Raw genomic sequence first — 24,742 nt, forward strand, 5'->3', positions numbered from 1 at the left:
AGCTTGCTTTTATGGATATAGACAAAGTTATTGTTTCTTTCTAGTCGTGGTAAGCAGTTGACATGGGAATTTTCCATTAGGTTCACATTGTTTCCATTCCTAGGGTGCTCCTTCAAGCAACCCATAATAAAGTTAGATAGCTATATAATTAGCTATATAAAGCTAAAACAGAGCAGGTAAGTTCTTATTTATACCCAGTCTATTTAGAATCCAGAAATAATTCTTTAGAAAATTGTATGTATTGGTCTGGCTAGATATATTCTTAGCTAAATTGTAGGAACTTAGTAGTTAATTACTAAGAAACCAATAGATATCAAAACTGAAGTCTGTCTGAGAGCCTTGTCCAAGCTGGTGCCCCCAATAAAAGTATTTCTAGATGGGGAAAGCCACTCCATATCCTTTGCTTTCATCTTTAGTGTTGAAGGACATGTATTCAGTTCTTTCTATGGACAGTTCTGTCTTCCATATCCCAGAATTGGCCTTGATGTTGGAAGGTGATATAATGTCTAAGTTTCTGTAGGTCTGACAAAAAAATAAATAAAATATAAACTCTTTTAAGGACAATGTGAGAAATCCTCTCTTACAAATTAAACTGGAAGAGATGTTTCATTTGTCAGCATCTTTCTTTAAGCATTTTTATTGGCAGTAGTATTTATCAGTTGTATAATAGAAGTGAATCAGCACAGAGGGGATTATTTTAGGACAATGAGCTTGTCCTCAGCAAGCTGACATGAGTAGTTTTGTTTCCAACATCCTTTGAACAAGCTTCTCTCTCCCCACGCTTTGCTTAATTCTATCAAGGACTAAACCTCTGGGGCAAACATGTGGAAATAGTTCTTCTACTCCCTCACTGACTTTCAATACTGAAACTAAACATAGATCAGTTAACTCTTGTTAGTCCCATTTAAATGGTTGGAACTGCAATGAAAGGAGAAGGAAAAAATGTAACTCGAGATTTGGGGACATTGCAATTACAAAGATGGAAATCAATGTCACTATGCAGTCTTTTATATGTCTATTCAGAACTATGCCTCACATAACTCAGAGCTTTCTCTCAAGCAATTCAACATAGCATTCAAACTGTGGCAACTCTTTAGTAAAATAATATCTTATTATTGCAATTGGAGTGGTAACATGCAATAGGAGATGTCTTCTGAAACCAATATTTAGTAACACCCTCTTTTCATGATATAACCAGTGAAAGATTTGATAGTCATAGCAATATCATGAATTAGTATTAGAAAATGAACAATGAAATGAAATAAAATGGGCAAGTGAAGTTATGACCAGATTTAAGTAATTAGAGATTATAACTATATAACTATAGTTATAATCTGCCACCGTCCAGCTGCATAAACTTCTAAACTTCCTCTTATCTAACCATTGTGTCACCTGAATATACAATCTGCTCCTACTGGAATTTGTGGTTCATCACAGTTGGAGGGTGGAATGCAGAATTAAGAATCTATGTATAAAAACTTCAGTATTAAACTGTAAAATGTTATTTTTGGGTTTAAGTAAATGACAATCCCTTGATTTTAAACTATAAAATGTCCCTAGAGTCCATAGCTGGCATCTTCAATATACTTTCTAAAACATTTTTGCCCCTATATTTAGGAATATCTAGCATTTTAACTAAGGCTTGAATAAGAGCCTTGGTAGTATAGTGGTCTAAGGCACCCTGTTATTAAGCTGGTTATTAAGACTAGCTGCCTGCAATTACTGCAGGTTTGAATCTCGCCAAGGCTCAAGGTTGACTCAGCCTTCCATCCTTTCTAAGGTAGGTAAATTGAGGACCCAGTTGTAGGTAAATTGAGGACCCAGTTGTGGGGGCAATAAGCTGACTTTGTATAAATATACAAAAGGATGAAGGCTATTGCTGAGCACATTGTAAGCCACCCTCAGTCTCCGGAGAAGGGCGGCATATAAATCAAATTAAAAATAAATAAATAATAAATGTAGTATTTTAACTATAGTATATACAGAACAGATGTAAAGCCTTAACTACATCAAAAAGACTCTGGTACAAGTTCTTGATCTTTGATTTCCCAAGGGAACAATGCAACTTCTGAAATTTAAAGTTAAATACTCCCTCAAGTCAGGTTTAGTTCCTAGTGACTACATGGACAGGTCCATGACATTTTCTTGGCAGTAATAAGGAAATGGTTTCTCACCATCTTCTCAAAATAGCTGGTACTGCCACCTGTAAGAAGAATATGCTTTTAGATTTGTATTCAGGCCTTTGTTCCATATGAATGGGCTTATTTCAAAACCAGGTATCTGAAAGAAACAGATTTTCTCAAAGTAGATATTCACCAATCATCATTCTTGTTCATTTGGGGTCCAAATAACCCCTATTCTCATTGTGTTCTATTCAGTCACACTATAGAGTACATTTTTTACTTTGCGGTCCATTCATTCGGATTGCTGTACAATGTTTCCCAAAACTCATTTCTGGTTTCTCCATTATCATCATTCACTGGAATATAACAAGCAGCTCTCACCAACTAATGGATTCACGTATATCCACAACAACCATAATGATAACAAGTCCTACTTTATGCTATCCATGTTAACTCTCATTTACAATACAGTACACATTCACCTTCTTTCATGTATTTTTCAACTCCTCTACAGAAGATCGAACAACGTACATTCGGTTGTATGATATTCTTTCTCTTTTCTTATTTTTGCACACACTGTTAATTTATGCTGCTTACCATTACTTCTCTTTTATTTCAAGTCACAGACTACCACGTGGCATAATCATCACTAGATTTTCCCATTAATGATTCCTCCTACCCATCAGGTTTTTGGTCAGTTAAACTGTGTTTTTTAGATTTTATGCTGTCCAATTCCAAAATGGCTTTGAGAAGCATACAAGAAAGTGAAACATTAAAACATTAGTACAAGCTTCTGAATAGCTTTGAAGAGCACCCCCATATGGATTGAGTTATAACAGTTGAACCCTGAAGTAACAAGGTCACAGGTGATTATGCATAACAACTCCTGATCCAGGAAGAGATCCAATTGACCCACAAGGGTCTGTACAAATGTTTTCCGGGTCATGGCCACCACTTTGTTTTCAGCAGGACCTCCATTTCTTGGAGAAATCCCAGATTCCAAACTAGCTCCCGTGTAGCAGTACAACCCCATCTACAGCCATCATCTTTAGATCGAGAACAGCTTTCAGTCTATAGCCATTTTGTCTTTTTTAAGACTCTGTCAGCCCTTCAAGGTAAGCAAGATAAATAAACAGATATCACTAAGAAACCAAAAATATACTTCAATGTGGTTAGCATATTATAATAGAATCTTGAATGACTGTCGAAGTCTTTCTCTATGTCAACTGACAAGGAAGACAGAGTTGTTTGAGATTCTTTTTCTTGGTTTCTATTTTCCCACGATCCAGATATCCTTTTTGTAATAGCTCAGCATTCCTCTCCTCCTTCTTTGAGTCAGACCCATATTTCTTCAAAGGTTCAGCCTATGTTCATCCCAATCCAGGCCTTAAGTATGTCCGGGCTCTGGGTCAGGACTGCGACTCTGTCATTTTCAGTCTTGAAACCTTGATGTCAGCCTTGCAAGGTAGTCTGGACAAGAAACACACCCAGATGAACTAATTTTACTTTATTCTAAAGTTATATTAACAGCATTTTCTAGGATTGAAAGTATTTCTCTACTTCACTCTTTTTAGTCTCTGGAGAACTAAGAAGGATCCCTTCTGAAATGATTCCCATGCCTTTTCTCCCACCTGCAGACTGAGCTGCCTATATTATTTTATTTATTTATTTATTTTATTTATTAGATTTTTATACCGCCCCCTCTCCCGAAGGACTCGGGGCGGTGCACAGCCAAAGTTAAAAACATACAATATAAACAATTAAAATACGTTTAAAACAGAATTAAATCTAAAATGGCTCCCCAATTTAAAATGCCTTACCCATACCCCTATAAAAAGACGAATTTAAAATTTAAAAATTTAAAATTTCCACATTTAAAAAGGGGGAAGATTTAGGCCAGGCCAGCTTGATAAAATAGAAAAGTCTTAAGTGCGCGGCGGAAGGTGCGCAGATCCGGGATCCTACGTATCTCCGGGCGGAGCTCGTTCCAAATCGTAGGTGCCCCCACAGAGAAGGCTCTCCCCCTAGGGGCCGACAGCCGACATTGTTTGGCCGACGGCACCCGGAGGAGCCCCTCTCTATGGGAGCGTACTGGCCGGTGGGAGGCTATTGGTGGTAGCAGGCGGTCCCGTAAATAACCAGGTCCTGAGCCATGGAGCGCTTTAAAGGTGATAACCAGAACCTTGAAGCGCACTCGGAAGACCACCGGGAGCCAGTGCAGCTCGCGCAGGAGAGGTGTCACATGGGAACTCCATGTCGCTCCCATCACCACCCACGCGGCCGCACTCTGCGCCAGTTGGAGCCTCCGAGTGCACCTCAAGGGGAGCCCCATGTAGAGAGCATTGCAGTAATCCAGACGAGAAGTAACGAGGGCATGAGTGACTGTGTGTAGGGAGTCCCGATCTAGATAGGGACGCAACTGGCGGATCAGGCGAACCTGATGAAAAATCCTCCCGGACACGGCCGTCACATGCTCTTCTAACGACAGCCGTGAATCCAGGAGGATGCCCAAGTTGCGAGCCCTATCCGTGGGGGCCAATGATTCACCCCCAATAGTCAGCGATGGCATTAGCTGACTATATCGGGACGTCGGAAACCACAGCCACTCGGTCTTGGATGGGTTGAGCCTGAGCCTGTTCCTCCCCATCCAGATCCGTACGGCCTCCAGGCACTGGGACATCACTTCAAGGGCATCGTTGGGGTGATCCGGGGTGGAGATGTACAGCTGGGTGTCGTCAGCGTACTGATGGTACTCCACCCCAAAACCACGGATGATCTCGCCCAGCGGCTTTACATAAATGTTGAACAAAAGGGGCGAGAGGACCGATCCCTGCGGCACCCCACATATGAGGGGCCTCGGGGTCGACCTCTGCCCCCCTGTCAACACAGACTGCGACCGGTCGGAGAGAAAGGAGGAGAACCACCTTAGTACGGTGCCTCCCACCCCCAACTCTGGTTGTCCAGAATATAGGTCTTTGTCCTGACCCACAATCATTTCCAAATACCATTGCAGAAGCTTTCTTGACAATTCTAGAATGGGTTAAATGGAAACCACCTTCTACCCTCATAAAATTACTAACAGAAATCTCAGAATTTGATGTAATACTGTAGAAATGTGGGTGCCGTTTCATAAACACCAGCTTTAAGTTCAAATACCCCTATTTGTTTGTGAAATTTAATTTGTACTGAAAGACATTTACATGCATTACATGACCAGAATATGAATGTAAAATACATAAAATATCAAAGTGGACTATGAAGATCAATCAATAAATCTACAGTTTACAGGAAAAGGGTAGGAGCTAAGTTCAGAAATGTTGATATTTGGTGTGATGCAGAACTGAAAGCTTTATAATGAAAATTACAAAGACATATGGTAGCTGGCTGGCACAAATATGAAAAAATGAATATGAAAGTGTTGATAAATGCAGCAGGTCTCAACAGTTCAGGGTTTGTATGTGTTGGATCAGAAACATCAGGTTTGAATACTTTCCTGCTTGATGTTCTAAGGTTGACTAACAAGGCTTGAAATATTTTGTAGACAATAGTTGCATTCCATTCAATAATATCATATAAGCTTGACTTCCGGTGGCTCCGCATTCGCCGAATGGACGCTCCTTTAGGAGCTCCAGCCCCATGATTCCGTTTACTGCTAGAACAGCGAAAATCAGCTGTTCTAGCGGCTCAAAACTCTCCCCCAGGAAAAAAGGGGGAGAGAAGAGCAGAAGGGTCTGGGTAGAGCTCCCCTAGACCCCCAGGCTTTTTTTTTAAGCCTGGGGTTTGCAGGGTGAGAGCTCCCTGAAAGCCCTTCAGTGTTCCGGATCCGGGACAATTCTGCTTTATGCAGAACAAGGGGTCACGACCACATCAGCAGAGCAATTTTAAGGATTATGAGAAAATGTGAACCTGGACGCTGGCAGAGCAAAATCAGGAGAACAGAAAATGCAAGTACTAAACTTTAACTCCGTTTAAAAGAAAAAGAAAAAAGATGGTGCTTAAGGGCATTAAAACGAAACTTACTAGTGAAAGTGATTGTTAAAGCTGCAACATTGTAAAAGCTACTGGATTATGCGGCAAGAAAAAGATTTAAAGTGCTAGTGGAATGAAAAAGGCTGTGGTACTGACCCCAACTACTTTATACTTCTAAATTGTGTGGAAAATTATTGGACTTATTGACCTGACAGCTGAATAAATTTAAAGTGGAAATTGAAATATGGCTGACATCAAGGATGGAGGATCATTATTATATGAGCCAGCAAATTCACAAGTTGTGACTGTAAAGGTTTTACAAGAACTCTTAAATTTTTATACTTCTGTTATATTGGAATCAGTTGAAAGGACTATTTAAAATTATAATCTGGAGAACAACAATGATTTGCTGGCTGGAAAAGAGGAAAAAATCAAGCTATTTCGACTTTGGAGCAGGAAAAAGAGGCTGTCAGGATCACGATGGAAGTTAGCACACTGAAAACAGAGGTTTTGGCAGAAGTTCTATGCAGTTAACTGAAAAGCAGCAAATAGACTCTTTCCTGCAAACTGATAAACTTTATCGTGACAATTTTTGGCTTGATAGACAGAATCAATTTTCAAGGAAGGAAGTGACTGATTATATAAGCAGGAAGAGTCGAAATGGAGGTTTCAAATTGAAGGAGATAACTTTTAGAAGAGAACGATTTCCAAAGATGCATCAGCCTCAAATCTATATTCAAAAATTTTCAAAAATAAAAGCAGGGGGAGGAGCAATGTTGAAGAAGAAAGTACTATTGAAGAAGGACTGGAAAAAATATAGGAAGAAAGGAAGAATTGAAGATTGGTTTTTTTGGGGGGGAGGATTTTAATAATAAATTTGAAAAGTTTACTGAAATTAGTATTTTTTAAATTTAAGTGAAAATGTTTAACTAAAAATGGATAGCTTTTTTAAAAAAATTATCGAGGTATTAAAATGCTTAACTTTAAACTTAATTGATAACTTTCTGAAAGTTTTTAAATTGATATTTTGAAGAATGAACTCAAGAGTTAGAAATGATTTAACTCAATGGATTACTAGTATTTTTAAGATGATATGGATTGCCTTTAAAAAAAAAGTTTTGAAACTTGTATCTTGAAGAATGTCTTATTAAAGGTATTAAGAGATTTTAAAAGGTTTAATTTAAAATAATATTTTTTTTCTTTTAAAAGATATGATTTAAAGAAAGTTTTAAAATGTTTAATTTAGAATTTTAAAAGGGGAGGCTGATGAATAATTTTTAAAAGAGGAGTTAAAGAGTGTGAGAGAGTTTTGAATCTTGTAGTAAGTTAGTATATTTTAGCTTATGCTTGTTTAATGTTACACCCTGTTTTTGCTCTGGGAAGTCGGGGTGGGGGAGGGAAGGGGGGGTTGAAGGTTGTTGGGGATAAAATTGTTGTTTAAATTTTAATAAAACTAAAAGATAGATAAATGTATTAATAGAGAAGTAAGAAATGTGGGGGAAATTTTATAATAAAGGAAATGATAATATTAAGATATGATAAATATTGGAGGAGTAAAAAGAAGATACAAAAGATGTATTCAGAAGATATATTGAATGATTGATTATGTATTGTTTGTTTGTTTGTTTATTTAAATAAAAACTTTTAATGGGAAAAAAAAGAAATAATAATATCATATAAGCTTTATTATAATCATTCAACTGTTAAGACAGCAAAATATATAACTTGATAAACTAATTATAACTAGCACTCAGTGTTTTCAAGTGTTTTTAGAGAGATAGCTTCCAGCAATATTTTTACTGTAAAGTGTCCAGAGAAGTATGGTAATTGAATGGTGTATAAACACAATAAGTGTGTCAAAGCAAAGGTCAAGTAGATCTTTATTGAAAGACAAAAAAGGGAGTGACTTTATTTACTTAGGGCAGAAACATGGAATTTTCTACTGTTCAATCTCCGACTCACTCAGCTATTAGATTTATATGTTGCCCATGTGGCTCTTGTCATGGAATAACCGAAGCATAACTTATCCATGTTGTTGACAGATAATTTATAATGTTTTCCAAATGCTTGTTTGCTGTGTCGTTCCTGCTGATCAAATAAAAAGCACTTGACTAAGGAATAGGGGGTTTTGCTGCATGCTTCACTGAAATTTATAACAGCACTAACTCCAATGAGACTAAGAATTGTAGCATATACAGACAGGCCAAGATAACTGAGATAAGATCACAGATGTGTTTACATGCTTCATAATATTGTTACAGATGAAAATACCTAACCTGATATCTGTAAATATGTGTGCTTGTTTATATGTCATTGTGTGATGTCATTGTGTCACTTACCATTGGTTAGTACTTACCATTAGCCCCGCCTTCTCTGTATATAAGTTCTTGCTCCTCCCAGATTAGTGCTTGTCTAATTGTGTTCCTGAGGAAGAAAAGAAATAAATATTACTATTACAAGAAAGCCTACAGTCTCTTATATATGGGCCTAACCAGGATAACCAAACTAGCAACAAATTGGTAGCAAGAGGATGGTTTGGTAGGCCCAACCGAACATAAAGATGCAAGACTCACATAACGACAAAAGAAGACCTGCCACCAGATACATAACGAAAAGAATGGCAGCTCAACTAACTCCTGACAAATATACACCACTTGAAAATATTAAGAAACAAACGCAATTACAAGAAAATGAACTGCTAACACCAAACAAAGAAGATGAGGTAAAAAGAAAAATACTAGAATTAATAGAAACAACTACAGCTGAATCAAATCTGCTTGTGAAAATCCGCAGCATAATAAACGACCACGGAACAGCAGCAGATAACGAAAATAACAAACAAGAAAACTGCAAGGTAAGAAATTCAACCCCTGACTTCAAAAATGACACCAAAGATGGCGACAGCTTCCCGCCTTTTTCATGGCAGCCATCTTACCCACCTAATACCTCTAAAATGCCTGACCAATTACTAAAAGAATTCCAAACCTCAAACTACGAAATAAAAAACAAAACCTACCAAGAAGATGATTACCCGAGTCCAAAAACAAATAAAAAACAATTATTTAAACAAAACAAAGCTCAACCTACTGAAGTAGAAATAGACAATGCTATACAGGTGCTAACTGCAGCACTCGGGACTAAACTAACAATACCAAACAAACAACCAGAAAATGAAATAGAAAATTCTAAACTACCATCTACCAAAGGCCAAAAAGAAATAGACTGTCTAAAGAAAGGCCTAGCCACCCGAAGAAAGACAAGCTGGCAATCATACTTACCTACTGAAGAGCAGCTCCCTGAACAACCCGGCTCCATTGGCAATGGCGGCCCGCCTCAAGCTCCACTTACTGACGACCTCAGAGAAGACTCCCCGATGAGCAGAGCAGCACCCCAGGCATTCTTCAGTCACCAGAGGCCCTCCGGAAACAAAGCAGAGCAACAGAAGGCCGTCTGGGACTTCACCCCAGGAGCTGCAGACACAGGAACCTCCCTCATCGACTGCTGGAGAAAAATGAGGACTGAGCATGCCCAGAACGAGCCTGCAAAGAAAGAAGAAGGAAACATAAATACAAGTCAGCGCAACATAGAGATAAGTAAATACAGACATACATCTACCATACCCAGGCCTTATTGTGAGTATGCTAAGGTCTTAAATCATGGACAGCTACTAAACATGAATAACACCTCACTACACTCAGGGACAATACCTCCAGACTTTATAAAATTGAAATTAGATGGAAGCAACTTAATGGAATGGGATCAGTGTTTACAGATTGTATATATGAAAGAAAATGTTTTATTTTTTATTGATAACCCACCAAATAAGCCTTGGACCTATGAAATAGACTGCCTCCACCACAAAGCATACTATATGTTAATTGTTTCTATTTCCCCAAGTATACTCCCCAGTATAGAGCATAATTTAACTGTATTTGAAGTATATCAAAAATTATTCAGACTGTTCTATAGCAAAAATGTAACCACTACCACAAAAATCTCTAGGGAATTCTATTCTGCCAAACTAAAACATGATACATCCATGAGTGAGCATATCTTGAATTTAAACGCTGTAAGAGCAGACCTTATTCAAAGGGGAGAAACCATTTCTGACAACACCATGAAAAGCATTATAATTAACTCACTAGATCACAGCTGGGATAACTACATTACACTAATAGATAACCTAAGTATAGAGCAAATTACTTTAGAAAACCTTACCAATAAGCTTATTACTGAAGATAGACTTAGAAGAGAGCGATATACACAACAAAGAGAAGGTAGAAATCAAAGAAGGACTGATTTCAGGGCCAGAGACAGATACCCACATGAATGTCTCACATGTGGATCTGAAAGACATCAGAGTAGAGACTGTCCCAAGAATATAGGATACAGTGACTCATATAAACACAAGGATAGAAGAATACACTTTTTAGACAGAACCTCCCCAGATTACAGGTATAAGAGAAGAGAATCACCACACTCTAGAGAAAGACAAACATACAGAAATAACCCTAGAAAAAAATAAGAAAGGATCACTATATGGAATAAGAAATAATAACACTTTGATATCTGATTCACTCAACACCTGGCTCATAGATTCAGGAGCCACATGCCATACAACTCATAATAGAGAAATATTAAGTAACTTCACTGAAAAGAAATATTATATTAAAGTAGCAAACCAAAATAGAGTCCTAGTGAGAGGAATAGGAGACACGCATATAAAAGGTATAGGAAAAATAGAGGGGGTACTATTTGTGCCCGAAATTCCAAATAACATATTGGCAACCCTAAAGTTAAGCATAGACAATGCAATAGAAACCACTTTCAGAGGTGGAAAGGTATTCATGACTAAGAACAACAGAAACATAGGTAAACTATTTACAAATGATGGACTAACATACCTACTGCCACAAGATAACGAACTAGTCTATGCAAACTATCAATTAAGAAACAAAAAACCAAATTCAGATAGCCATGATGAAAATAATGATAAGAATGCATCAAACACTGATACTAATATGTCTGAAAATTTAAACAATGGAAAACCTATTCACGATAATTGTAGTCACTTACTCCACAGAAAGCTAGGACACGCGAGCTTTCCAGTCATACGAAAAATGTTAGAGTGTTCCGAAGATTTAAAAATAAAGAACTGTAAAAATTACTTAGAATGCTCTGTATGCAATTCTTCCAAAATTAAAAACAAGCCAAAACCCAAAAAAGCCACTCGCACCACACAATCAACCTTTCAACTAATTCATATGGATGTAGTAGGCCCATTAAAACCTTCAATTAAATACAAAAAAAGATACTTCCTGACCATAGTCGATGACTATAGTAGATTTGGTTTTGTATACACCCTTAACCACAAAAGTGAGGTTTTCAAAAAATTTAAGGAGTTCTTTAAAATGGTAGAAACACAATACAATACCAAAATCAAACAAATAATGACTGACAGGGGGTCGGAATTCCTATCCAACGAATTTTCAACTTGGCTAAAATCACAAGGAATATTGCACTTTAAATCTTGTCCATTTTCCCCATTCCAAAATGGAGTCTCTGAAAGGAAGAATGGTTTGCTACAAACCATGGTTAAATGTGTGTTAGATGATGCTGGTTTAAACCAGTCATTCTGGGCTGAAGCCCTTAATTATTCCAATTACACTATAAATCGCTTATGGTCCAGTACAATCAATAAGACCCCATACGAACTCATGTATGGAAGGAAACCAAAAATTGGGCATTTACACGTATTTGGTGTATCTGCTGATGTATATGTGCCCTCACAGTTAAGGCGCAAAGGAGAGAAAGTATCCAAAAGACTGATATTTATGGGGTACGAATCAGGAACCAAGGGATATCGCTTCATTGATAAAAATAATCACTTCATTGTATCCAGATCTGCCGTGTTTCATGAACACATGAACTGGTCAAAATTACATCTCAATGAAATTTACCCAGAATCAAAAAATATTACACACACGCACGCAAAACATCACACATCAGATACGAACCCCAAATCCACATCTACTAACAGAATCAAATGCCCAGTAATAGTTAATGATGAATGGAAAAAAGGACACCCCACTTTGAAAGTAGATCAATTAACCGAAAAAGAAGCTAAGTATATGCATAGCGATGAACATCCCCAGAATAGGCCCATTAGATCCAATAGGGGCATAATTCCTAAAAGATTAGATGATTACGTACTGTCTATCCAAGCTAAACACCTGACTCCTAACACATATGATGACATACTTAAGCTACCCCTAGAAGAAAAAAGTAAGTGGGAGGAAGCAATGAAAAAAGAGATGGACAGTTTGAGAGAACTAAATGTATATACACCAACAGACCTGCCCACTGAGAAATCCCCTATTGGCACTAGGTGGATCTATAAAATCAAGGAACTAGAGGATGGTAAATTCCTATACAAAGCCAGGTTGGTGGCTCAAGGCTTTGCCCAAAGATTTCCGGATGACTATGAAGACACTTACTCCCCAACCGTTAGATCAGAAAGCGTGAAAACAGCACTAGTGTTAGCTTCTATCTTAAATCTGGAAGTATATCAATTTGACGTGCAGACAGCCTATCTGCACGCTGATCTAGATAAAGAAATTTATGTGAAAGCACCCCCAGGAAAGGATACAAAAAAGGGAGAAATTTGGCTATTAAACAAGAGCCTTTATGGACTAAAACAGTCCGGTAAGCGGTGGTATGAGTGCTTATCAAAGATACTTAAAAATATGGGTTTTGTAGCTACTTCATCTGATTTTTGTTTTTTCACAAAAAAAAATAATGATTCTATTGAATATGTTTTGATTTATGTTGATGATATATTGTATTTTGGACACGACAAAATTAAATGTGATAATTTCGCTGAACAACTAGGCAAAAATTTCAACTTAAAAATATTAGGAAAGGTAAATAAGTATCTAGGAGTCCAAATTGACAAAACAGATAAGGGGTTCAAATTATCTCAGAAAGACAAGATTATGGAACTCATACAAAAATGTAACTTAATTAATTCAAAAATTTGTGATACTCCTATGTCAACTGATTTTTATAGGAATGTGTATAATGAGTACGAACCATTCAAGGATAACACGTTATATCGATCAATTATTGGGTCCTTATTATACATATCTAATTGGACCAGGCCTGATATCACCCTTGCTGTAAATTTGTTGTCAAGACATGTAAGCAATCCTAACACATACCACTGGGAAGGAATTAAGAGGATTCTAAAATATCTAAAGTCTAGCATTGATATGTGCTTATTCTTAGAACCATTCATTTCTGAAAAACCAACTTTGACCTGCTACGCTGATGCTGATTGGGCTACTGATTCAAAAACCAGAAAAAGTACTTCTGGATATGTTTTTCTTATAAATGGCTGTGCGGTGCACTGGTACACAGGCAAACAGAATTTAATTGCCACTTCCACAGCGGAAGCCGAATATGTTTGTTTATCCAAAGCGGTCAACAATCTAACTTGGTTCGATGACTTGTTAACCAATGTGTGGGATGAACCTGTTTATCCAATTATTATCAATGAGGACAATAAGGCAGCAATTGATATATCAGCTTCCGAAGCAATAGGTCAACGATCTCGACATATCGATATAAAATATAAACATGTAAGACAACTGTCAAGTATAGGATTTATTAAAGCTATCCATTGCAATACTAGTGAACAAATTGCTGATATCCTCACTAAGCCATTGCCAACCAAACAACATATGTATTTGACTTCCAAACTTGATGTGCATATATAATCTTAATAACCCACCATTAGTTAGGTATTTTAGAGGGGGATTTGTTACAGATGAAAATACCTAACCTGATATCTGTAAATATGTGTGCTTGTTTATATGTCATTGTGTGATGTCATTGTGTCACTTACCATTGGTTAGTACTTACCATTAGCCCCGCCTTCTCTGTATATAAGTTCTTGCTCCTCCCAGATTAGTGCTTGTCTAATTGTGTTCCTGAGGAAGAAAAGAAATAAATATTACTATTACAAGAAAGCCTACAGTCTCTTATATATGGGCCTAACCAGGATAACCAAACTAGCAACAAATATAAAGAGGCCAGTACAAAATACCACTCCTCATTAAGCTTTTTTTATTACGTGCCATCAGGTTAGTGTTGATTCTTAATAACCACACAGATAAATTTTCTCTGTGATGATAAGTCCTCAACCTGGTCCTTCAGACCTTCCTAATGGTAAACCCAGAACTGTTGCAATTGAATCCATCTATCTTTCTTCCCCTGTTCTCTTCTTCTCTTTCCTTCCACCTTTGCTAGCATTCTTTTCTACAGAACTAGGCCTTCACTTAAAGTGCATAAAGTACGATAATTTGGGAATGGTCATTTGGGTCTCAAATAAGGACTCACTTTCATTTTTTATAAATAACTTGAGGCAAACATACATAACACTCCTTCATCTTCCTATTTTCCCCACAACCACAACAACCCTGTGAGATGGGTTGCACAGAGAGAGAGTGACTGGCTCAAGTCAGCCAGCCAGCTTTCATGTCTAACGTGGAACAAGAACTCAGTCTCCCATTTTTTTAGCCTGGTGACTTAACTGTCCACAGTATTCTCAGAAATCTGTGAACATCCAAAGTTCAAAAGTATAAATACTCTTTTTATACTGTTTCCTTCAACTTTTATTTTTACCAGTGTCACAGAGGAAATAACTGCCTGCACAATTCTGATCTTTGAAAGTATGGACATGTTATAATGGTTGAATCTTTCCCTATTCTTTCATTGATATTCAAGATCCTCTCTTTGCCTAGGGTTTGTATATCTGTTTTATAGTATTTACTTTTTAATGTATTTTTTGAATTATTGTTATAATTAGGTGGCTCACCAGTAGGGTAAAAGGAGGTCTTAATCCCTCTATATAGGACTGTGATGGCAAACCTATGGCACACGTGCTGGAAGTAGCATGCAGAGTCATTTCTCCAGGCATGCAAGCCATCGCCTGTTGCTCTTCCAGGTTCCGGCACACCGACCAGCTGGTCTTCACACAAGTGGGAGCACCAGAAACCGGAAGAACAGCCACAGCTGGCTGCACTTCCGGTTTCTGGCAGGCGCACATGCACCAGCCACCTGGTCTTTGTGTGCGCATGCGTGCCAGAAACTGGAAGACCAGGTGACTGGTGCACATGCATGCAGCAGAAACCGGAAGAGCAACTGCCCGGCGCACACATGCACACTGGGCGGCTGCTCTTCTGGTTTCTGGCACACATGCGCATGCGCGTATGTGTGCTCCCATTTCAGTACTTGCTGCCGAAAAGGTTCGGTAACACTGATATAGGACTTTAATCAGACCCCATTTTGAATACTGTGTCCAGTTCTAGAGAGCTCACTTTTTAAAAAAAGGTATTGATAAGTTTGATGAATCCTAAAATGATGCAAAGTCTGAGAGACGAAACACATCAGAAGAGATTGGAGGAACTAAATATGTAGAGCCCGGATGACAGAAGGGAAAGGGGTGACATGGTTGAATCTTAAATATATTAAGGGTGTGAATAAGGTTCTAGAAGGCAGTATTTTCATTATTAAGCAAAAATATAAAGAAACACAGTGACATAACTTCAAACTGACAAGAGGGAACAGTCAAATATAATGTTAAAAAGTATTACTTTGCAGAAAAAGTAGTGTAAACTTGGAACCAACGTCCAGTGGAGGTAGTGGATCAATCATCAATAACTGAGTTTAAACATGCTTAGGATAAATACATGTCCATCACCAACAAAAATTAAAATTAAAAAAAAACCACTAAGGGCAGACTTGATGGACCACTAGGTCTTTTTCTTCCAGTAGTTTTCTATGTTTTTATATTTTTATATTTGTTGTTTGTATCTTTGTATACTGCCTAGAGTCACTTTTGGTGAGACAGATAGCTACACAAATTTGATAAATAAAAATAAAAATAAACAGTAATTGCAATGTATTTCTAGACTGCTGGTTCCTTTACTGCTAGCAGTTTATCCTAAAAGTATTTTAATCATCCATTCTAGGACTATTTGCTGTATCTTTTGTCATTAACTTGGTCTTCGTTTTATTTAATCTTGGTTCCATTTTTTCACTATGCTACTTGACTTCCATTACTAAAGCTAGCAGAACCTTTGCCTATTCAGCTATTAGAGCCATATCATTTGCATAGCTTAGATTATTGATGTTTCTTCCTCCAATTTTAAAACCATGCTCCTCTTTTAATCCAGCTTCCCTCAATAAATATTCAACATATAGGTGGAATAAATAAGGGACAGAATTCAGCCTTGTTTCGCAACCTGAAACTAGTCTGTTTTATCATGTTCTGTTCATATTCTGTGGCTTCTGACTGATTATAGCTTTTGAGTAAAGCCAATGAGATGTTCTCGTTCTAAGAATGTTCCACAACTTGACATGATCAACACCCCCTTCAAGATACAGATGCTATTGTATTTATAAATCTGGGAACTGTGCTAGCTTTGTACGATAAAGGGATTATCTTTATTACTTTATTACTACAAGCAAGAATGTGGGTACTTTGGAGGTAACTGCCTCAGGCAGTAATTCAGGACTTATAATTGAGTCTCCCGATCTATATCAGTCACTGCTTCTTTCAGTATCTCTATTTTCTTCAACATGTTCTTCTGAATGTTATCAGGAACAATCTCTACAATGTAATAAAGAGGTCCTATTAGTGCTGCTGTCGTTTTAAGCTTCTTGTTGTCCACCTACACTCCCCTCTGTAGTTTCTTTTAATTCAGTTTGTCCAATGGAAAATTATGTTTCGGTATAGATTTCTCATCTTATTCCAGCTTTTGTCTTGTACACTTCTCAAATTAGGTTTGAGAAAATCCAATTAAAATACACAGTACAGCCCAATATTGTATTGTTGGCACATGATTCATTGTGCAATGAATCATATTATTGCACTGTGCAATAATATGCAAGAGTTTTGATTCAGTGTAATGTTTTTTTCCCAGACATTCATGAAATGGATTTATATCTGGATGATCATTATGGATGTGACGTTATGGGTATAATGCTTCTATGCTTCTATGGAAGCTTATTTGCAGGGTTTTTTTCCATTGCCATACCCCTCTCCATTTGTAGTAAAGTGTTCAAAAGATATAGTGGGTGGTCAAATTTGGCAGGAACCTATAATAATTAACCATTCTAAAAATATCCTAGCTGTGACAGTTCTTGTGGACTTGAGGCATGCCAACTATTTGAATATGCTTGCTTCACTTGGTTAGGCCTTGTGCATAAGTGGTGTGACCATAATATGTAATATTATGTTTAATGAACTCTGATTTGTTGCATTGTACTCAAATGCCAAGTCATCCGATTGCTGCAGTGCTCTGTTGAAGTTTCCAAGATATACTTCATCACATTCTCCAGTGCCAGTAATGTAATGCAAATAACACTAGAATACAGCCAGCTCTTTAATACGTGGTGCAAAGTGCTTGTACAGCTAGTACTCCAAAATGAGGGGTCCCTGGTGTTCCCTGAGCTTGTTTTTTTCTTGAAGACATTTCATTACCTAAACTAGATAATACCATCAGTGCTAGGTAACATCATCTAGTACTCATGACGTTTATCTAGTTTATGTAATGAAACATCTGCAAGAAAACAACCAAGCTCAGAGAGCATCAAGGACACTTCATTTCAACCATGAGTTACAAATATTCTCCTTCATTGGTACTACTCCAAAAAGAAGTTATAATTTGTTATGGATATTTATACTAAGAAACACCTTGGAATTTTCCTCTGCTTCCATCTGTTAATAAGCTTTGCCATGTTGATTTTTGCTGAAATATTATTCCCCAATGAGATTAGCTATTCTAGAGAGTAAGCATAGTAACAGATTGCCATGTAATTTCAATTTCTATCTTTTTGTGTATGGCACTTGTTTATTAGCCCATGCACAGATAAGCCTTCTCTAGAATTTTTATCCAAAATACAATGGAAATTGTTGGTTGGCTTATCCCTGAGTGGTGTTTTTTCATAGTATTTTTGAGTAAAAGTATAAAGGTTGGTTTATCTGTGGGTGGGCTTCTACATGAGTATACATAATATTACGAGACTATGATTTTATACATCGAGTCAATATTGAATTAGTAGCAGTAGGTATTACAATGTATTTTTTTTTCCTCTAGAAATTATCATGGCAGGACAAGTTGCAGCAATAAAATTACGACAGTTTATAGACCCAGCACCAGAGACCATTCCAGGGTAAAGTATAAAAAACAATCCATCCCTCAAGGTTGATCCAGGATCTCAGAATGATTATTTTGAGGTTATTTAAGTCATCTTACTAAACATAACATTAAAATAATTACAATGAAGCAGTCTAATTACAAATCTCAAATGACTTTTTCATGCATCATAGAAAGGAAGGGATACGATAGGGTTAAAACTCTGCTTCAGAATATTTTTAATGCGCTGAAAATATTTTACAAACATTTTTGTTTTGCAACTCACATCAGAATGCCCTAATAATCAGTTGAAATAATTGTTTTAGACTGATGGGAACATTTGAAATTTTAAAGACCTGCCGTAGGGAGGCTTGACCAAAAGATAAGGTAAAAATTGCTCCACTGGTGCCTGTTTTCTGTTCATCAGCTTACTTTGCCTTTTTTCCCTGAGTAGGCGGGCAAATGTTTAATACTTTTATTGGTCAAGAACAGGATTTGTAGGACATTTGGAATGGAAGCCTATACAAGCTTTATACAGTTAGTCCTCAACATACATAAGTTCATTTAGTGACTGTTCAAAGTTATAACAGCAGTGAAAAAAATGACTGTTTTTCACACTTATAACCATGGCAGCATCCCCATGGTCATATCATCAAAATTACACTTGGCAACTGACTCATATTTATGACACTTGCACTGTGTCATGTGATCACCTTTTACAACCTTCTGACAAGCAAAGTCAATGGAGAAGCCAGATTCATTTCAAAACCATGTTATTAACTTAACAATTGAAGTGGTTCACTTAACAACTGTGGCAAGAAAGGTTGTAAAATGGGGCAAAATTTACTTAACAAATGTTTCAATTAGCAACATAAATTTTGGGTTCAATTGTGGGCGTAAGCCAAGGACTACCTATATATTAAACTTGTGCTTAACATATCAGCAGTTTTGAACTTGCATTCTCCTATATAGAATTGTCTTGTACAGTTCTAAGAAGAAGACTCTCTCATGACTTCCTATGTCCAGGAAATTTGAAGGGATGATGAAGCACTGCGTGTTTCAAGTCAGGAATTTCCTCCCTATCCTTTTTCAGCAGGATTGTTACCAGGCCAGGAATGATCTTGCTGACAGAAAAGAAGGATCTATCTAGCAATAGCAACAGCAGTTACGACAAATATTGCTTCATAGTGCTTTACAACACTAAGCAGTGTAGAGTCAGCATATTGCCTCTAACAATCTGGGTCCTCATTTTATCGACCTCGGAAGGATGGAAAAGAGTCAACCTTGAACTGGCTAGGACTGAACTCATGGCAGTGGGCAGTTACCCTGCAATACCACATTCTAACCACTGCCCCACCATTTAGTTTCAGAATGTATTGTTAGGTAAATTAGCTAAATGTGGTTACAAGCATTTCAAGCTGCAATCTGTTACTAATTTGGCAACTGAAGTGATTCACTTAACAACTGTGGCAAGAAAGGTAGTAAATGGGCAAAACTCATTTAACAAATGTCCCACTTAGCAACAGAAATTTTGGACTCAATTGTGGTCGTAAGTCGAGGACTATCTGTATAGTCCTATTTTGGTTAATAATGATTAAATATTAATTATAGTTGCTGTGATTTGTTATAAAAACCATTTTGTCTATATGTTCTAGAAACAACAGAGCATAGATTACAATTTCATAATCACTATTAAGTATTTTAAAATGTTGATTAATACAATTTTCATTTATTTTATTAATTTGATAAAACAGGTAAGCAGGATAAATTTATTTATTTAGATTGATTTTTTTATCCTGCCTTTCAACTGACTATAAAGCTCTCCAGACTTCGGAACATTTTTAAAATTTGCAAATCAAGCCAATCAAAAGTATGTTTCTACCCAAATCATTTTGGCTAAGGAAAAAACAACTCTTTTCTTACTTCATGGTAGAAGCAGAGGTGGGTTTCAGCAGGTTCTGACGGGTTCTGGAGAACCGGTAGTGGAAATTTTGAGTAGTTCAGAGAACCGGTAGTAAAAATTCTGACTGGCCCCCATCTATTCTCTGCCTCCCAAGTCCCAGCTGATCGGGAGGAAATGGGGATTTTGCAGTAACCTTCCCCTGGATTGGGGAGGGAATTGAGATTTTACAGTATCCTTCCCCTGCCACGCCCACCAAACCATGCCACGCTCACCAAACCATGCCACGCCCACCAAACCATGCCACACCCACCAAGCCACACCCACAGAACCGGTAGTAAAAAAAATTGAAACCCACCACTGGGTAGAAGTAACTAGTAAAAATTGGATAACTGCAGAATGTATCACAGATTAACTATATAACTAACAGGAACCTCACCAGTTCCACAATGGTTTCTTTAGGCATTATCGTGTTAGTCATAAAAAAAAAATAGTGCAATTTTTGAGCTTTAGGATAGATTTTATTTAATAGCTGGATGTTTAGCCATTAATCTACTAAATTAATGCAAATTAGAAAAATCTATTTCAAATATAAATGCTCATTCAATCGTTCGTTCTATTAGAACTATTTTTCATCAGGGAAAGGATGTTATTGGTTACTTTCCTGGACAGCTGGCACGACTTTATATTGCATATCCTCCTGAAGGACGGTTAAGGTAAAAGAAATATTCTTCATTATCAATTTTAAAGACATACCTACAACATTCTACAAATTTCCTTTTCAGTCCTAATTCAGAAAATGATTGTGTAAGTAGGAAATTTGTTTCTCCCCCACCCCCACCCCATTTATCCTAGATTCCTAACAAGGGATCTTTTACTTACACAACCATTTGTTCAATGACTATTAAAAGTTAGAATGGCACTGCAAAAAATGACACTGTCTTACAACCTATTAACTCATTTATGATTGTCGCAGCATCCCCACAGTCATGTGATTAATATTTGGGCACTTGGTAATTAGCAGGGTGGATAAAAATTTATTTTTTAAAAAAATAATTGGATTTTTAAAAATTTAAATCAGTTTTTTTTAAGTTTAAACTGGATTCTTTTTTATCATTTATTTTAATAAAATGTTTTTGGAGTAAAAATCTATCCAAAGATAGTTTTCTATTTAAGATACATTAATAATTTAGTTTATTCAGCCTGAAATGGAGCTTAATTCTGTAGCATGAGGCTGTATATTCTGCAATATTTATATTTTTGATAAACTCATTCAATGAATCCAAGCTCTGCAAGCTAAATAGGAAACTTCCATTTTGTTTGAAAATAATATTAAAAGTTCTAACTACCAGCAAGAATGAGTCCTTACATTTAAAGAGCACCTGTCACTTCAGATCCATTACGGCAGCGCATGTTAGCGGGCCTTCACTCACCTGCTGCCCGCCATGTCCCTCACCTTGTTGTGTCACTGCCGCATCACCAGCCATCCATTAAAGTGAATGGGATTGTTGGTGGGTCAACAGCGGGTTAGAGGAGAAGCCACTGCGGGACAGGAATGATAGGTGCTCTTTAAAAATTATGATTTAAATTGAGTTGATTTAAATCAAGCCTTTTTACTAGTGATTTAACTCGATTTAAATCAAATCCATCCTGGTAATTAACAAGTATTTATGATGGTTGCAGCATCTGGGAGTCATGCAACTACCATTTGAGATTTTCCCAGTCAGTTTCTGACAAGCAAAGTCAATGGGAAAGCCAGATTTGCTTCACAACCACAATTCACTTAACAAATGCAGTTATTTACTTAAGAACCATAGCAAAAAAAAAAAAGTCATAAAATCTGCCATGATTTACTTAACAACCCTCTTTCTTGCTAACAGAAATTCTGACTCCAAATATGGTCATAGGTGGGAATTATCTGTATTCATTTGTAAGCCATAACACTGCTTACTGCACTGGCAGCATAGTCTTCATTAAGATCCCTAGACAAAGATTTGGACATGGTGCTATTCTTATGGGTAGTCTACAGTTTAGCAAATTAGACTATTTTGACAAACACTGAACTATTTATGCTTTTCATTTAGACCTTTTATAAAGCTACCACCAGCTCCCAAAAAAGAAGAAGTCATATATCCACATGAGTTTGATTATTTAATACTGCACCAGTATATTCATTATCAAAATGCAAAGATGAAGGTCCTTGACTGGTACACACAAACTACATACAAAGAAGCATTTACATTACCATGTTTCAAATCAGGTGGGTAAATTCATAACCTGCTAGCACATTTCATATACAAACATATATTCTGTCAGGACACTGGAATAGAATTATCTATGATCAACAGACCCTTTCCAAATTACACAAAATACAGCTGAGGAAAAATATTCAGTTTGCAATAAGGCATGATGTGTATTGGACTTTTAAATAAAATCTTTTCTGGATTTACTATACTGACATATTTTACTATCGGTATTTGACATATCCTGAAATTGAAAAAGTGACATGTATTTTCAATTACAGTAGACAAGATGCACAAAATCACTAGACCAGCTAAGCATCATTACATGTAGCTGAATTAAAATTTAAAACTTATAACCTATTAAAGAAACAAATAAGCCAATACAGCTCATGTAATAGTGGTAGGGCACCAATAAGAGACCAGTGAATTTTAGAAATACCAAAATTCTCAACAACCTTCCTTTAAAAAGGAAAGTTGGAAACTGGATGAAAGTTGTGCAGTATTGTTAGGTCCAAGGAAGTTTTGGGGAGGGGAACAGATCACTGGCCAGTTCAGTAAAGGCAGAATCAGTATCTTAAGATACTGTGTTTCCCCGAAAATAAGACCATCTTATATTTTTTTGAACCCCAAAATAAGTGCTTATTTTGGGGTGTGTGGAGCAAGATGGGGTTCCTCTTGCCATCCTGATTTCCAGCTCTGCGTTTAAATATTTTCGGGAAGGGCTTATTTTCAGGAGGATTATTTTAGCGCATGCTCAAAAGCCCGATTGGGCTTATATCAGGGGATGTTTTATTTTCGGGAAAACAGGATACTTGTCTTAAGATACTTCATATCCTAGAACTCCTTGGAAAATCAGGAAGTTCCATGGGATCCCAGGTCACAGAATCCATATAAGTGTGATCTGATCTAAGGTCTGTTGTCACCTGCACATTCCAAATAGTAACTATACCTCAGCCAGAACATGCAAGAGTTTCAGGAATAATCCCACATTCCCTGCACTGGGTTTATCAGTTGGCTGGGGTACACTGATTAAATAGGTCCTTCCTACCTCCAGTAGGAGGCAGAATACTCCAGAGATAGAAGGGAGTGATCTATTATCCATGGCAAGGAATGATGCCACAAAAATGAAAACCAAGTCAGAGTATGACCTTGGTGTGAATCCAGCCCACCTCCCAACCCTCAATTCTACGCCCAGATATGTGAGAAAATGCAAATATATCAGTCATGGCAAATCATGAATTAAAAAAGAAGACAATTCACTAAAGAGCACCGGGGACAAGACATTTAAGGAGAATATGTATCTGGAGAATTTGAGATCTGCTTATATATTAGTACTGGTATCTAGATAATGGAAATGTTACACATTGCTACCAAATCTTGTCAAATTTGGATTTTGTGTTTTCTAAATTCAGGAGCAAAAACTTTTTTTTTTCTTTTAAAATTATAGGTAGTGCAGATAGCTATCGCCACAGATCAGATGCTGAAATACTATCACTTTGGAAAAGTACATCTGCTATGAAGAAAGAGAGAATTAAACCTTCTTTCATGGGTTTTGGATAACTGCTAACTTCTGAAGTTCTTCTCTTTTTTAAAGCAGCAATATGAAAGGATCCTATTAGACTTCTTCTAATCCAAATGTACTAAAGATGACTGCTAGCCCTATGCAAAAGCTGTACAATATGGTTAGATTCGACTATAGAACCCTTCTAAAATTCCATTGTAAATAGCGAAAAGGTAAAAAAACATTTCAGTCTAAGAAAAGGAACTTCAACAAAATAATGGATTAAGAAGCAGCATTGCAGCCTCTCACTGTAGTAAATAGTCATTGTTATAGGAAGCTTTTTATGAAAAAAATGTTCTATTTTGCCTCAAATAGACACAAAATTAAAAAGTAATTTTCAACATCTCAAGAAACAATTTTTTTTTCACTATTTCATAGTCACATGATTATTACTACAATGTTTTTTTAACCATCTGTTTGGATAATTTAATCGAGTTTGATGGATTCACCACACATTTTGAACATTTAAAAATGTTATTGGCACCATTTATTTTTATTTATATTTTTCCAGAAACTTTCTAGTGCACTGAAGGGAAATCATTTAAGAACACGGAATAATTTTGCAAAATAATCAAAAAGTAATACCCAACCGTTATTACCATTTTTGGGTTCCTGGTTCAGTCTTATTTTTTTCTAATCACAAAAGTGTTCCAGCATACAATAGACATGAACAACAAAGATTGGCAGATTTGTAGATTTGTAATTAATTATGTGCATTGTATGCATGATCAATTTGCCAAACA

At 36.8% G+C, this 24,742-nt stretch overlaps 1 protein-coding gene across 2 annotated transcripts; it reads left to right on the top strand.

Moving 5' to 3' along the window:
* SPMIP3 (sperm microtubule inner protein 3) lies at positions 1–24,342 on the top strand. Of its 2 annotated transcripts, none has more exons than XM_034428230.3 (5): positions 1–176; positions 18,257–18,332; positions 20,819–20,911; positions 22,280–22,455; positions 23,886–24,342. In XM_034428230.3, the coding sequence occupies exons 2-5, from the start codon at positions 18,265–18,267 to the stop codon at positions 23,996–23,998; spliced, it is 450 nt and encodes a 149-aa protein (XP_034284121.2). In that variant the 5' UTR covers positions 1–176; positions 18,257–18,264; the 3' UTR covers positions 23,999–24,342. The 2 variants fall into 2 exon arrangements, with proteins under 2 accessions (XP_034284121.2, XP_034284122.2); XM_034428231.3 differs by lacking the exon at positions 1–176 and adding an exon at positions 3,156–3,238.
* The last annotated feature ends 400 nt before the right edge of the window (positions 24,343–24,742 follow it).

Source organism: Pantherophis guttatus, chromosome 1, assembly GCF_059756535.1.
Source record: "Pantherophis guttatus breed Tessera chromosome 1, ASM5975653v1, whole genome shotgun sequence".
Lineage (NCBI taxonomy): Eukaryota > Metazoa > Chordata > Lepidosauria > Squamata > Colubridae > Pantherophis > Pantherophis guttatus.